This window comes from Strix uralensis, chromosome 23 (genome assembly GCF_047716275.1).
Source record: "Strix uralensis isolate ZFMK-TIS-50842 chromosome 23, bStrUra1, whole genome shotgun sequence".
Lineage (NCBI taxonomy): Eukaryota > Metazoa > Chordata > Aves > Strigiformes > Strigidae > Strix > Strix uralensis.
This window is the reverse complement of record NC_133994.1, coordinates 314,179-329,556: the sequence shown is the minus strand read 5'-3', so window position 1 is coordinate 329,556 and position 15,378 is coordinate 314,179. Positions and strand designations below refer to the sequence as shown.

Below are 15,378 nucleotides of genomic sequence, written 5' to 3'. Positions count from 1 at the left end.
GATTTCTCTGAACAGATTAGCAGATGTCCTTAGAGGCATCTGGTGGTAAAAGCAAAATGCAGTGGCAGAATCCAGCACAGCAGAATTCTGTATATAAACTCCATATGATCAGCAAATCGTGGGCCAGCTCATGTTGGGGGTTTCTCCAAATCATCCCCTTTTGGCTTTCTCATCCCTCAGCTGGCAAAGTATGAGTTACAAGCTCACAGCTGGTGCTACGTTGCAATCCTTGTTTCGGGTCCACTATAATTAAGAACTATCTTTCTTTCGGAAAAAAGCTTTTTTCATTCCTCTGCTGCTTGGAAACTGATTGCTCCTGCCCGTGCCGCCCGCACGCAGCCACAGCTGGGGAAACCGGAGGTTTCACGTGGCACCCATCAGACTTAATACCTTGGGGCAGAGGCAGCTCTTGCCTCTCCCTGGAGTCACCAACTCTCTGTTCAGTGTAAATGAAACCATCGGGGCTCTTGGAGGTGACCTGAAACTGCTTCCCTGTGTTGTCACAACTGGAGAGGGCATTAAATGCTTGTAGCCCAGAACAAAGTTGAAATAGCAGTAATCGGCATTAATATGGTTTGAAGAATTGAGTTGTTGCATCTTTTTATCTTGACTTAAATTTGTGTTCAATTTCAGTAATTGTGTTGAAGGCTTTTTTTATATTTAATCTTAAAAGATCAGTTGTACAAAAATGCTGGATGGGGTGATTTTTACCATTCCCCATCTGGTCTGTCAGAGCTGCAAAGCGGCCCTCAGTGAAACGGAAGCATGCCAGCTGAGTTCCAGCTGACCTCCACGGAAAAAAGTAACTTGGATTCTTCAAGAGTTTGGGTTTAGTAATGCAGATGTCCACTTGTGCTGTGATAGTACTTATGTGTTGCTGTGATGGGCTGTGGTTTTTCACTAAAAAGAGAATACCGTAGTAGGTGCTAGGTAGGTTCTTATGTCCCGCTGGCCACTCGGACTTTGTGTCCCCCCCCACATCAGCCGCCTGCTCGGTTTCTCACCGCGGTGCGTCCCTTAACCCTGCGCCTCGCACGCGAGAATCGCCCCTTTCCTCTCCCTTAGGTCTGTGGTGGCCGTTATGTGCCCCCAGGAGCTTGTTCCCATGCCCCTACGGGCCACTCCTTGGGAAATGTGGGTTTCCCTTGTGGGTGAGTTTTACCTGCTGTAGAAAGTTCTATTTTTGCCAAAAGAACAAAATCAGGAACCGTTTTCCACCTGGTGCTCAGGGTGGTCTTTCAGCTGCGTTTGAGGTATCAGGGAATCATCCCAGGAGCTGCAGCTGGCGTGGAGCGGGCTGGGAGCAGGGACGGAAACTAACCTGAGGGAAACCAAACCAAATCGTCTCCTGTCCCCCTCGAAGTTGGGTTAAACCGGCTGCAGAGTTACGGAATTAGAGAAGGACAGAATTACAATTACAGAGCCGCTCCGAGGGTGCCATGGGCACACCAGCCTCTATTTTCTGTTCCCCTTAGTGTTTATCGCCCCTCCTCGAGCGCCGGCCAAGGGGGGTCGGTGCCCTTCTCCCGGCAGCTCCGCCAGGACGGTCAAAGATAACAGTAACGGGAGTCGTGCGGATCGGGGCGGCCTCGTGCGCCGCGCTCGGGGAGGGTTTTTCACCCCAAATCGCCCAGGAAGATTCTTTCGCTAAAGCACCCCAAAGGTGGCCGGGGGGGGCGGGGCCGCCCGCGGAGCCACGTGACTGCCCGCGCGCCCGCCCGTCCCTTGGCCTCTGGCGCCACCTGGCGGCGCGCGGCGGCCTCGGGCGGGGCGGGGCCGGGGGCGGGGCCTGCCCGGGGGGTGTTTCCTCCGCCCCCCCGGGGCGCGGGTGTCCCCTCCGCCCCCCCCCCGGGCCGGGCCCGGGACCCTTCGCGCCCCCCGGCAGCGCGGAGCCCCGCGGAGAAGCGGCCCGCAGTCGCCTCATCCCGGCCGGCACTGCCCGAGGCGAGAGCCCCGGGGCGGGGGGGCGGCGGGGCGAGCCCCGGTCTTTCACGCGTGAGCAGCCTCGAGCGTCAGGCGGCTGCGAGGGAAAACTGCCACAGCTGTGAAGAAAAGTCCAGAAGCCTCGCTGGGAGCAGCTGCTGAGGAGTCTCACCCGCTGCGCTCCCCCAGGGTGACTGAGCCACGGCCACCCCCAGCGGCTGCTCAACAACCCCCCCTCACACCGCAGCCAACCTGCGAGGGCAGGGCAAGGGCTCACGGCAGACTGCTCGTCAGGGAAGGGCCAGGAGTGAAACGTCCGCACGAGTCCTCCCAAAGACGTTAAAATTCGGGAGGTGTCACGAGGAAACGGCAAACGTGCAGGGTGATCTTCCCCAGCGGCGGGGCCCAGGAAATCTTTAAAGCAGTGACGAGGGCAGGTGGAGGGCTGGGAAATCAAAGCTGAATTGTGTGTGGGCGCCTGGGTACGGAGGGATAAATCTAATGGAAATCTTCTCCAGCCGAACTGAGAAATCAGAGCTAGGCCTTTACTTCTGTCAACACCAACGCCTGGAAATTGAAGGGACAAGGCTGCCGTTTCCAATTGACCATCACCATGGAAACAGCCTCCCGGTGTCAACAGTTGGTGGAGGGGATGCAGGAAGCAGGGCAGGCTCCTTCCCCTCAGCGGGGCGGGAGGACAAAGGACCCGCTGGCGCTAAGGTCAGCGCTTACAGGGTTTTTTTAAAGTGTTTTGTGTTGCTCGGGAGAGGCCGAGGGCAGGACTCACACGGGTTTGCAGCGAGCTGAGGTACAGCAGGAGGCAGAGGCAAACAGAAACCTGACCCTGATTATTCTAAATATTCCAGCTCTGTCAGTCTGTCCAACTTAGCATGTGGGAGATGACAGCGTTGTTACTCAAAAAACAAAAGACAGGCCCTTGCCTGTCAAAATTGGGCAAAGAGCAGCACGTAGGGTACGGGGAATGGCTTCGTTACATAGTGTGCGTATGCGTGTAAGCGTGTTGTACTGATGGGATACAGAAGTAAAGAGCTTCAGAGCAGAAACAGGAAGCGTGAAGTGGACAAAGTGGCAAAGAGGAATGTCAGAGCATTCAGAAAGGGTGAAAGTATCAGATTTAAATGTGGTAAGGTATTTTAGGGACAAGTTTGCTTAGGGTGGAGGAAACCACAGAGAGGGAAGTGGTCAGGCTTCAGCTGAGGGCGGTGTTTGGTCTACAGTGAAGGTGAGATGGCACGGCAGCTCAAGGTGATGGGGAGGAGGAAGGTGTCTGCAGGGCTGCAGAGCTGGTAGGACTGAGTACCACCAGCAGCGAAAGAAAATGTTAGCCAGGGTGGTGTAAGAAACCTGGACAATCGTATTTTTCTGTGTGTGAGTTTCCTTTGGCTTCTGAGTTGCCTTTTTGCTGGTAATCTAGATCATTTTCATTCCTTTGCTCATGATGGTCGAGGTCCTGACAGCACTAATGAATGAGGAACTGCTGGGCCAATATTGGAGGGCCATTTTTATTGTCTTTCTTCAAAAGGGAAGAAAGGTGTGAGCCCGTGCTCACAGAAAGAGGTTGGAGGCATTTCTGCTGGGAGCAGCATAAGCACTCTGAATCAGGGACCTTCCTCCAGCCTCACTCCTCTTCTCCACACACCCAGGGAAGTACCAGGACCTGTCCCCGGCTCCGCGGCCCCGGTGCTGCAGGCGCTGCGCGGAGGGTGCGTGGCCGGCAGCGTGGAGCTGCTGTACAGCAACAGCCGTTAGACCCCTTCGTGGTACCACCAGAAAGGAAGGTGTTGGAGCAGTTCACAGCTTCCATTTTAAATTATAAGGAAGTGCAGGAGGAGTCTGAACAGAAATTCAGATTAAAGTACTTCCCAGAATTTCTGTCGAGATTCAATCTTTTTCCTTTTTTTTGTGTTCCTACATTATGACTATATTTAATCAGATGTGGTTCTACACAGGTTTCACTTTTTGAATCACTAAGAAACAGGAAGAGTGTGTGTGTATGCTTTTTATTAACCTTCCTTTCATAATGCACTTTCTTCCCTATAGAAATCACCTTTCCTGCTGATTCATTACGTGTCAGGAAGCCAAGCGTGACATGCTAAAAGCCATCTTGATAGTATTTGGTATTCAGTACTAACAACTCACCAGCTCACAGGAGTTTTTCTTTAAAAGGGGGAGGGAGAAATTCTGCATATTGCATGTGCCAAGATAGCAGATAATTTGCATTAAGCAGCCAGACACTCTTTTTTTGCAATCTGTCACCCTTCACTGGCTTTTTATTTTATAACCTTCATAACATACGGGGAGCATAAGCACTAAAAAAAGTCTCACCACGTGGACAGAAGCTGGAGCCCTTCCGGATCAGCCGGAGCAAGGCTGGAGAAGGACCTTTCCTCAGCAGCAATAGATCCGCGATGGGACTTTGTTATACTGGAAGGACCCGAAAATAATAGGCATGGTACTATAAGTATCCAGCTGCAAAGCTGTCCGTTATTCCTTAGCTTCCAGCTCACAGCTTGATTCAGGCTTAAAAACCATCGTCACGAATACACAAACCACGAGACATGATGCGCTTACCAGAGCCGGCCCCTGCGATACGCTGCTCGTGATGGGATTTAGCAGCAGCAGGGAGCAAACTGCTGCAAAACGGACTTTCTGTAGCTGGCAGCACCTGTGTGAGCTCACTTCCTTAGCAAAATGTTTCTGAGGTAACCTGAAATAACTTAAAGTTTTTCAGTAATAATTACGGTTCAGTAACTTTATATAGTGTAGCTGAAAGTATTCCAAATACGTTATTGCACTTTAATCTCACTGTCAATGTCTCTTTTGCAAAACTGCTATTTGAACATCACTTATTAGGCAGAACATCACATGTGACAGAATACTGTACCTGGAATAGGAAAGTGAATGGGAGTGGAGGTACTGAAGTGGTAAGCGTATATAAACTTAAACTTAGACATAATAACAGATTCTCAGTGTTAAGAGGAAATTCAAAATTGTGAACATACTAGAAAGCAAAATCTGTTGGGTACGATAACAATAAATGTGGTTGTCAAGCAAGCATAGAGGGACTCATTACTAAACTAACTGCAGCACTTTAAATAGTGATATGAGGAAGAATACTTGTAAACCTTATTTACAATATTTCTGCAAGTTATCCGGCCTGTCCAATAAAAAACCAGACCAAGATGAGATGCTGTTAGCCAAAGTAACACCAGTGGGTGATGAGGCAACACAGCAACAGGTGATAAAAAAAGCAATAAAACTGCTGCACAGAGCAGATCCAGGAACTCTTCCAGCGGCTGCGTATCACATACTAAATAAGCAGCACCAAAGAGGAGAACAGGAGCTTTACGCGGTATCTTGCCTCTTGACAGCAGTCATTAGCTGCCATAAACGTGCCCTCATTTGCTTCTGATCTTCTTGTGTGAAGCAGCTTACAGCTTGTTGCTCCAGAGTCTGCAGGTTCTTCTGGCTGTGCAGCGATTGTCAGCCCGGTGTGCTGCTGCTGGCATTTCACGGCCTCACATCGAGGACCTTCCCCGTGCAGGGATCTGTGTGTTTAGAGATTAATTCTACAACACTGAAGGACTTTCAGCTTTGATTCGGTATATTCTGGTTAAGGGTTTTAGAATACAACATGCAAGGAACCTGCTTTGCTAGAGCATGACAAAGACACTCCTGAAAAGAATCGCAGACTCATAGAATGGTTTGGGACCTTAGACGCCATCTAGTTCCAACCCCCTGCCATGGGCAGGGACACCTTCCACTCCATGAGGTTGGCACGTCCCCCCTCCCCAGCCTGCCCAGGTCCCTCTGGATGGCACATCCCTTCCCTCAGCGTGCCCCTGCACCACACAGCTCGGTGTCACTGGGAACGTGCTGAGGGTGCCTCAGTCCCCCTGTCCGTGTCCCCAACAACGACGTTACACAGCGCCGGTCCCAACCCCTGAGGACGCCGCTCGTCACCGGCTGCTCCTGTCTGTCGAGGGCCTCCTCCGCTTGGCCTTCCTGGTCAGGGGACCTGTAGCAGACCCCACTATAACGTCTCCTGTCCCTGCCCTCCCTTTAATCCCAACTCATAAGCTCTCGCTCAGCTCCTCACCCACCCCCGGCAGCGCTCAGTGCTTTCCAGCTGGTCACTGACATAGAGGGTGACCCCCACCCTGCCCGTCCTTCCTGAAGATCCTGTGTCCCTCCACCCCAGCCCTCCAGCCACAGGAGCCGTCCCACTGAGTCTCTGTGATGCCAATAAGATCGTGGCCCTGCAGGCGTTCCCATGTCTCTAGCTCCTTTTTTATTCCCCATGCGACGTGCATTTGCATGGAGAAGGAGAAGAAAAGCAGCAGCTCTTCAGGCCTGGGCTGCCAGGCGCGGGACAGCTTGGAAATGATGTCGCCACCAACCAGCACGTTCCAAAATCCGCAAGGGAGCTCTAGTGCACACAAAGGATAAATAAATAATATGCACATATAAATTGCTTAGAGAGACATTAAAGGAGACAGAAGATGCTTTGAGTCAGTTATTATGGAGAAAATATTTTATAAATGCTATTTCTATTGTAAGTCAGGTTGAGCATATCACTGTTATGTGAAATTCCGCGTCTAAAAACTTCTGAGGGAGCCTTTATTCAAGTAATTTATGTGCATGCAGTTTAGCATTCTTATTTAAATAGCTAACAGGCCAAGAGAGTCCCCAAGAAAAGAGACCTGCAGTTTGCAACATGTTCTGCAACGTCACCCTCCTGTTCGTTTTCTCAAATTACTAAAAAGTTGTCCAAGTCTGAGGAGGAACTCGCACAGTGTCTGTTAGTGACTCCCAAAAAATGAGTCAGTCTCCACTGCTGCCAACCAGGATCTGACAATGAAGACCTGGCAAAAGGTTTGTATTTGCTACTATACTGGCATATTTTTGGCTGCTGATTTTATTATAAAACTAACTAATTTTGTTTTCATATTAGACAGAAGATGATTCCAAAATGCTCCTTGCAACTGTACTGGTTTTGCTTTCAGGTTTTTAATGAAGGTTGCATGCACTATTTAGATAGTCCTTACAATTTTTCAGCTTAGTGAGTCACCATTAACAGCAAATTGAAATAGAGAAAGATACTCTGCTGAGGTTTTTTCCCCTGTATGTACCTATTCCAGGAATTGCATTTGGAAGCCTATGGATATCCGGGAGCAGAGAATAATAAAACAATAACTAGTACTGTTGCTTTTTATAGATCTCCTTCAGTTCTGACAGAAAGCACCAGGAATGAGTTTCTGCTGTTCTTTTTGGGTGGCTTTTGATGATTTCTGGCATGTTTTTGAAGTTCCTGATGGGAAGTTTTACTGTTCTCTTCGCAGTTCATGGCATTAAGTGGACATGCAGCAATGGAAACAGCAGTTCAGGGTTCTCGGTGGAGCAGCTGGTGCAGCAGATCCTCGACAGTCACCAGACCAAACCGCAGCCTCGGACACACAACTGTCTCTGCACTGGTACCTTGGGTGAGTACCCTGGGAGGGCACGAGCGGTCGCAGCTTCATCCAGACCTGGAGCAGGGTTTGTCGTACTGACGTGCTGAGAGTGCTGTATCGTGAAACACTGAGACACAATGAATTCAGATGGCAGAAGTCATGAGCACAAAAAGATGCAGCTGGAACTTCTGGAAAAAATGTCAACACTTTGTAATGTGCAAGTTCTAATAAATGCTCTCTATATGTGATGTGCTCAGAAAGGCATATTCTCTTCTACATGTTCAAATTTTGTTACTGAAGCATCAAAATTTGATGTTCTTCCAACTTCACCCTCTGAATTCCTTGCCCTGCAGCCCACTTTGCTGAAGAAAATGGGCTCAGGTGGTTAATTACAAGGTATTACTGGGATAAGACAGGTTTTATTTAGGTATCATGACAATACAGGAGTTTTCTTTCCTGTTAAAGAAGATGGCTTTGTTTTGAGTGAGACTACGACAGCAAGAAACAGCATCCTTAGTATTAGCATTTTATAGAGAGAGTGGGAAGCTGAGTGATTCACTTTTCCCACTCATCTGCTTTATAGCCACCCCTTTCTAGTACTTTGGTCAAGTAAAATACATGACATGTTAATTAGTCTTTAGTGAAATTTATAAAGGAAAGCTGCCAGTGCTTCAAAGGGTTTATTTTTTTCTTCTTTTTTTGGGCAGTTGCATTATACAGTCAAGGCTTAAGTAAAAATGATGACCTCTGAAATACCTGAGTTTGGATTAAAATTCAACCCTTAAGGCTCAGCATTTGATCCAGGCTTGCAGATCTGAACATGAATCCTTTTATTCTTCCCTTTGATGTTTTGTCTTGTGCTAAGTCTGCTGCATGCTTTTTAACACAACGGTATCGCTGTGTTTGGTAACGGCTTGCACGTTGACACACACACACACTCCCAATTCCTCTCTGCCATCCGCAAAGACGGCAGCGTGAACGCCTCTCCCTTGTTCCTGTTCATCTCTGTACCTGGGAGAATAGAGAGATTTAATATTGTGTTTAGTCTCAAAAGCGCTGTCCTGAACTACTTTAAGTGACCCGATTCAAATCTTGAGCACATAATAGAGAAGTTCCCCTTCAAGGGCAAGGAACAAAAGATTGAGCAAATCGCAGCGGCTGCGTGGACACTTTATGTTACCCAGAAGATGGCATTTATAATTGTAGCCATCAGCTATAAGGAGGGGGTTTCTTTCCCCCTTTAGTCATTATACGGTACCATAATTAATGTTCTTACCTCATTCTAGGGAAAATGAATCAATTAAGGACAGAAACAACAAAAATTTATGGGCTGTTCTTTAAACAATAAAAGCAGTCCCTGCACCAGGGGTTGTGGCTGAGATGCCTTTGTGGACAGAATTGTTTACGTCGTCCCAGTGCTTTCCAGGCTCCCCTGAGCGGGGGCCGGTGAAGCGCCGCTGGCTGAACCCCGGGCAGGGCTCTTACCGTGACCTCTGAGCGTTCCTCAGCCGCTCCCACACTAACCGTGCGCTTTGCGTGCGACCTCAGAGCACAGAATGTTTATCTGCCAGCGTGTGAACAGCTTAGGACAAGAGAAACGCATCGCCATCCTTACGGAGGGAGAGCTCTCTCCGTGCTGCCAACGCCCCGTAACAGTGTGATGGGCACCTGCAAGAGACACGATGGTGACGAGGAGATGAGGGTGGCGGTTGAGGCGGCGGGGTGACAGCAGGGACAGGAGTGTGACACGGCATCTGTCACCCCCAGATCACCGGTCAGCTCCCACACACGGGCATGGCTGTCAAACCGCGGACACGAGCCGGCATGCAGAGCCACCCTCGGTGTCACAGGGGGATGAGGCTTCGCCGTGGCGCGGACAGAGCAGGGCCTGCGTGGCAGCAGCCCCCTGCCATGGGCGACAGCAGCAGCCCTCGCTCTGCAGACTTTGCACTGGGATTGGGCCCGTTTAAAACTTGTCACAGACGCCGATTCCTCTCCTCCTGACAGGTTGTCTAATGGGGGCAGGGAGTGAGGGGTGAGGGGAAGGGCGCACAGGCGCCTGTTTCGAGGTTGCTGTCATTGCACGCAGTGGAACTATGTGTTAGACAGAAAGGGATCTGTAAATCTGGCCCTGGTGAGAAATTAATTTTATTTCCGAGGTCTCTCTTGCTCGCTCTCTCTCACACGCACTCGCGCGGCAGCAGGGCTCTCCTTTGCTACAGCCATAAGATACACGACTAGCATCGTCTTAACTTTGTGTTTACTGAGTGGCAAATGTTGTTGTTTTCTGGCACAGGGGCAGGAAGCAGTGTGCATCACAAGTGTAACAGTGCCAAACACCGCATCATATCACCAAAGGTCGAACCAAGGACAGGTGGGTACAGCACTCATTCAGAGGTACAAAATAACGATGTCTCTGAAGGCAAGAACGAGCACAGTCATGGCAAGGCCTCCAGCCGAGAGAAGAGGAACGGCAAAGTGGCGAAACCAGTGTTGCTCCATCAAAACAGCACTGAGGTTTCTTCCACCAACCAGGTGGAGGTCCCTGACACGACCCAGAATTCTCCCGTGTCCATCAGCAGTGGATTAAATAGCGACCCGGATATGGCGGACAGCCCGGCCGTCACTGGCGTCTCTAGTATGGCTGTGGCCTCAGTTATGGGAAGCTTGTCACAAAGTGCCACCGTGTTTATGTCAGAAGTCACCAGTGAAGCTGTGTATACCATGTCACCCACCTCCGGCCCAAATCAACACCTTCTGTCCTCAGATGCAGCTGCACAAGGACTGGTACTTGCTGTGAGTTCAGATGGACACAAATTTGCTTTTCCAACAACCGGCAGTTCAGAGAGCTTGTCGATGCTACCCAGCACGGTCTCCGAGGAACTTGTGCTCTCCACAACATTAGATGGAAATAGAAAGATTCCAGAAACCACCATGAATTTTGACCCAGACTGTTTTCTTAACAATCCCAAGCAAGGGCAGACTTATGGTGGAGGAGGTATGAAAAGTGACAGCATCAGTACCAACATAAGGCAGTCACCCACAACAGAACGTAGCTTCAACTTCAATACAACCCTCACAAAAGAAATTAAAACTGAGGACACATCTTTTGAACAACAGATGTCCAAAGAAGCATTTTCCTCCACTTCTGCATCCAACACTCTCACCCTCACTACCGGTTCAGGTTTGCTTCCATCTGGAGGAGGTCTGAGCCCAAGTACCACCCTGGAGCAGATGGACTTCAGTGCCATTGACTCCAACAAGGACTATTCTTCCAGCTTCAATCAGACCGTCCAGAGCCCTCACGTTCATCAGACCCCTTCCCCCAGCTTCTTTCTGCAGGATGCCAGCAAACCTCTTCCCCTTGAGCAAAACACTCACAACAATTTGAATGACACAAGTGGCTCATTTGTGAACACGTTAGGAATCCCCAGTGTGAAAACAGAGTCCTCGTCCCAAACCACTTCCAACTGTAACGGCACAGTGGAAACCAGAATAGAGTCCACCTCTTCTCTCCAGCTCATGCAGTTCCAAGCAAACTTCCAGGCTATGACTGCAGAAGCTGAAGTTCCCATGGAGACCTCCCAGCAGGCAGAAGGGAACGAAAATCTACTTAAATCAGGGGATCTTCAAGCCTGCAGCACAGAACACTACTTGCAGCCTGAGGCCAATGGGAGTATCAGGAATGGGAACAATCTCCCTATTCTCCAAGGAAACATGGTACAAGGACTCTATCCCGTGGCCCATCCCAGCTTAAATAACTCCTCCAACATGGAGCTTAACTTGGACCACTTTGACATCTCCTTCAGCAACCAGTTTTCTGATCTAATTAATGATTTCATATCGGTAGAAGGTGGGAGCAATGCTCTCTATGGACACCAGCTGGTGTCAGGGGACAGTGCCGGACTGTCTCAGCCTGAAGACAGTAACAGAGCAACCTACAACCAGGCTGAAATGTGCATCCCGTGCTGCAGTCCGCAGCAAGCCAACATGCAGCTCAGCAGCACAGAGAACGGAGCCAGCACCATGGCGTACATGCATGTGGCTGAGGTGGTCTCAGCAGCCGCGGCACAAGGCACTTTGGGGTTGCTACAGCAGAGTGGGCGCTTGTTCATGGTGACAGATTATTCACCAGAATGGTCTTACCCTGAGGTAAGTCTAGGGCTTTTACTCATTAACGTTTACTGCCTTATCTTTCGCTGCTTTGTTAATAAAGGCTCCCAAGAACTGTTTTGTTAAAGCTTTGACAAGGCTTTTAAAATATTTCTCTTAGAAGTCAGAGCATCCATGGCCATTTGCATGTCTGAGTGTACTTTTAATTAAGCACTTCATTATCCTGGCAGGGCCCTTTCTTCACTTGGGAAGCATCCGAACAGAAATGTTTTGTTGCACTGAAAAGCAATGTATTTCCCACATGATGGTTTCATGGTGCTACCTCGCCACGTTAGACCAATAGAGTTTGCAAACTGGAGCTGATCCTTGAATGTGGCTCTGATGTTCTTTGTAGAATAATCCGGGACCTTCATGGCCTTCATGAGTTCAGCCTTCACCTCCATCCCCCAGAGTATCCAAAATCAGTTGCATGCACCACAAGTTAAAAATGTCAAGGAATGCTGGAGGACAGAGGCTGTTTTGAGCCAGTAATGGAGAGGCAGGTTGTTTTGAATTAACAAAACGGTCCTTTGTGGTTTTGTAAGCCCAGCCTTGGAGCACTGTTGTATCTGTTACCTTACGGAGGTGTATAATGACTGCTCAGGAGAAGATCTCTCTGCTCCTGTTGACTGGTGATCCGATTATCAGTCCTGTGATGCCACCGCCAGTAAGTGTGCATCTGACACCACTGGATGGCAAGTTTGCCAGTGGGCGAAGCAGCAGAAATGTGCAGTAATAAAATGAGGTGGCTTAGCCTTCAGCTGAATGACCCTGCGACCGCTCCAGGCCCACGGTGTTACAGGAGCAGGCGGTGAGCTGGTGTTCAGTGGCTCTAAGAGTTCTCGTCTGCAGTACGGGACTTGGTGTGCAAACACGGGTGTTCGCTCTGCAGATGGGAAGAGCCTGAGGCTGCCAGCACGCAGGAGCGGCCGGCGGGCGCTGATGAAAAGCCTCCGTCGGGAGTTTCTGCCCGCCGTTTAGTCACTCTCTCGCCAGGCAAGCCCGTCGTGGCCAGCGAGGTGGCAGCGCAGGCTCGGGCGGGTGGGCAGCTGGAGGCGTCCTGCCACTCGCCACAGCCTCACCCAGCCCTCGACCGACGGGGAAGCCGGGGGCCGTCCAGGGCAGGAGGTGCCCAGGGCCCTCACTCCGCCGGCTGCCAGATCCAGAGGCCTCTCTAAGAGCCGAGGCGGCCACGGCTCCTCTCCTGCTCGCCACCAGCTCAAGTTCACCTTCTCTTGGTCTTGGTGGAAAACCGGGTCTGAACGTGCCAGTTTGCTTCTCTGGAGTATAATACAAGGTGCAGAGCCAGCGCTGCGGTCACTGCTGGTGTCGCCGAACCGGCTGGTTGGGAGCAGTGACACAGTGGTGGCCTGTGAGCAGCTGGGCCCCGTGTTTCGGGGGCTCGGCTCTGCCGGGCTCAGGCGCCGCCTCTGCCGTACCTGTGCCGGCACACTCGGTCTGACTCCGCTTGTGCAGAAGGTCCCAACAATCCACACTAACAGCAGCCTCCAGCCTTTCTAGTGCAAATCGTTCTTTTTTGCCGCTGCCATGGAAACCTTTTTTTTTTTTTTTTAATCCATTGCTACACTAACGGGTTGTTCCACTCCTGCTGGCAGAGCCTGTTTTATTTCGGACCGCAAGGCCGAATCCATGTGCACAGACGCACCGGCCCAGGAGCGCTCCCTGGCCGCGGGGATCCTTTCCCAGAGGCCCGGGGATCCTTTCCCAGCGGCCCGGCGCCGCAGCCGCGCGCTTCTCGCCCTCCCCCCGCCGACAGCGGCCTTCGCTGCTGCGGGGGGACCCGGGGGGGGCGGAGGGGCCATCGCGGGGAGCCCCCCCCCAGCTCTGCCGCCGCCGGGCGGGCTCCTGGGCGGCCTCGGCTCCCCGCGGCCCCGCCGCTGCCCCGCGGCCCGGTCCTGGCCTGGATCCGCCTCCCCGGGCCGCGCTCCCTCCGGCGGCCGCCCGAGGGCAGCACGGCCGCGGGGAAGGGGCCGGCGGACGGGGCGGCGTGGCGGCTGCGGGGCCCGGCCGGAGCAGGCCCGAGGCCCGGCCCGGCCCGCGGCGGAGGGCCCGGTGCCGCCGCTCCCGCGGGCCCGAGCGTGAGGGCAGCCGGTGCCTCCCCGGTAGCGGCGGGCGCCAGAGGCCGCCCGGGGGCCGGGCAGAGCCCCGGGGGAAGGTTTGGGGCCTATTTGGCCCGAGCAGCTCCGCAGACACGGCCCCGTGTGGGGTCACCCCGCGCTGTCGTGCGCGTGTGTAACCGGCTGCCGGCGCCCAGAAGAGCGCGAGTGGGCGGCTGCGGGTGCTGGCAGAGCTCTGCCCCCGCCGCGGTCTGTCGGCTCCGCGGCCCCGCTCCCCCGAGGCCGCCCCTCGTCCCTCCCGTCCCCCGCAGGGCCGGGCGGCCGTGGCGGGCACAGCGCTCGCTGCCCGCGGCCGGTGGCACCTGTCGGTGTCCCGAGCTGCGCCGGGAGCCTGAGGGGACGGTGGTGGGCGCGAGGCGGGGATGGGGCGCCCAGGGGTGCCCGGGAGCTGCCTGGAGCGGGGGTGGCCGGCGGGGTTCACCCATCCCGGCCCCGGAGCTGGCGAGGGACTGGAGAAGGGCAGGCGAGGGCCACGCTGGCAGAGTGCGGGGCTGGAGCGTGTGGGCAGGAGCGGGGAACAGAGCAAGTGAGAGAGACAAAAGATGACGGAATGTTTGCGGGTCTCTGTGCGGGACTGGGCGTCCGTGTTGGCCCGTGCCAAGGGTCTGTGTTAGCCTGGCGCCTCCGTCCGCCCTCGCCATGCTCGCTGACATTCAGCCGTTTCAGCACGTGGTTCTCTCTGGGAATGGCATCTTCTGTAATGCTTTTTTTTCCCCCCCTCTTTTCCTCGCAGGGAGGAGTAAAAGTCCTCATTACTGGTCCATGGCAGGAAGCCAGCAATAATTACAGCTGTCTGTTTGATCAGATCTCAGTGCCTGCATCTTTAATTCAGCCAGGGGTACTGCGCTGCTACTGCCCAGGTAAGGAACACCTCTCCTAGAGCTGGTGGTCTCAGAGAAAGTTCTTGTGCCCTGTATATGTCTTGACTAAACTCATGGACCCATTGTGAAAGGCAGTGCATAAACACTGGGAAGCTTTTGCTTTTTCTTTGACCTATTTAGTGTGAGACTAGCAATTTGAGATCTTGATACATCACAACAGATCACAACCAATATTCTTTAGAAGCTCTGAATTAGCTTTCAAATAATTATTTGAAATCATTTCATAGAATCCCAGACTGTTTTGGGTTGGAAGGGACCTTAAGGACCATCCAGTCCCACCCCCTGCCATGGGCAGGGACACCCTCCACTAGCCCAGGTTGCCCAAAGCCCCGTCCAACCTGGCCTTGAACCCTTCCAGGGAGGGGGCAGCCACAGCTTCTCTGGGCAACCTGTGCCAGGGCCTCCCCACCCTCACAGGGAGGAATTTCTTCCTTATGTCTAATCTAAACCTACCCTCTTTTAGTTTAAAACCTTTTAATTATTTAAAATAATTCTAAGCATCTCTTTAGTTTTGATTAAAGAGCAGCTGTTATCCAAGAGTGCACTCGCTGCTCTGTGGACTCTTAATTTGCCTGTATTCCGCACTTTGTCCTTGGTACTTAGAGGATGAGAACGCCTCCAGCCTCCCTGCAGAGATTAGCAGTGCTGGCCCTCAGTAGATGGCTTTAGGTGTATGCAGGATAACTTGGCTTCATTGTTAGGCCCCGGCTTCCCACTGGAAGTGCAGTGAGGCTGGTTAATCTTTAGGAACACCTGTGATTCTGCATCCTGCCAAAACAACCGCCCATTAGATGACTCTTAGGCATACAA

The 15,378-nt window shown here is 52.2% G+C and overlaps 1 protein-coding gene across 11 annotated transcripts in view; it reads left to right on the top strand.

Moving 5' to 3' along the window:
- The window catches only part of CAMTA1 (calmodulin binding transcription activator 1), a 305,462-nt gene that overhangs the window by 245,129 nt on the left and 44,955 nt on the right, over positions 1–15,378 (top strand). For all 11 annotated transcript variants that reach the window (XM_074893063.1, XM_074893065.1, XM_074893060.1 and 8 more), the window contains 3 exons: positions 7,287–7,427; positions 9,694–11,549; positions 14,421–14,547. In XM_074893063.1, coding sequence (XP_074749164.1) covers positions 7,287–7,427; positions 9,694–11,549; positions 14,421–14,547 — 2,124 coding nt within the window. The remainder of the gene's footprint in view (positions 1–7,286; positions 7,428–9,693; positions 11,550–14,420; positions 14,548–15,378) is intronic.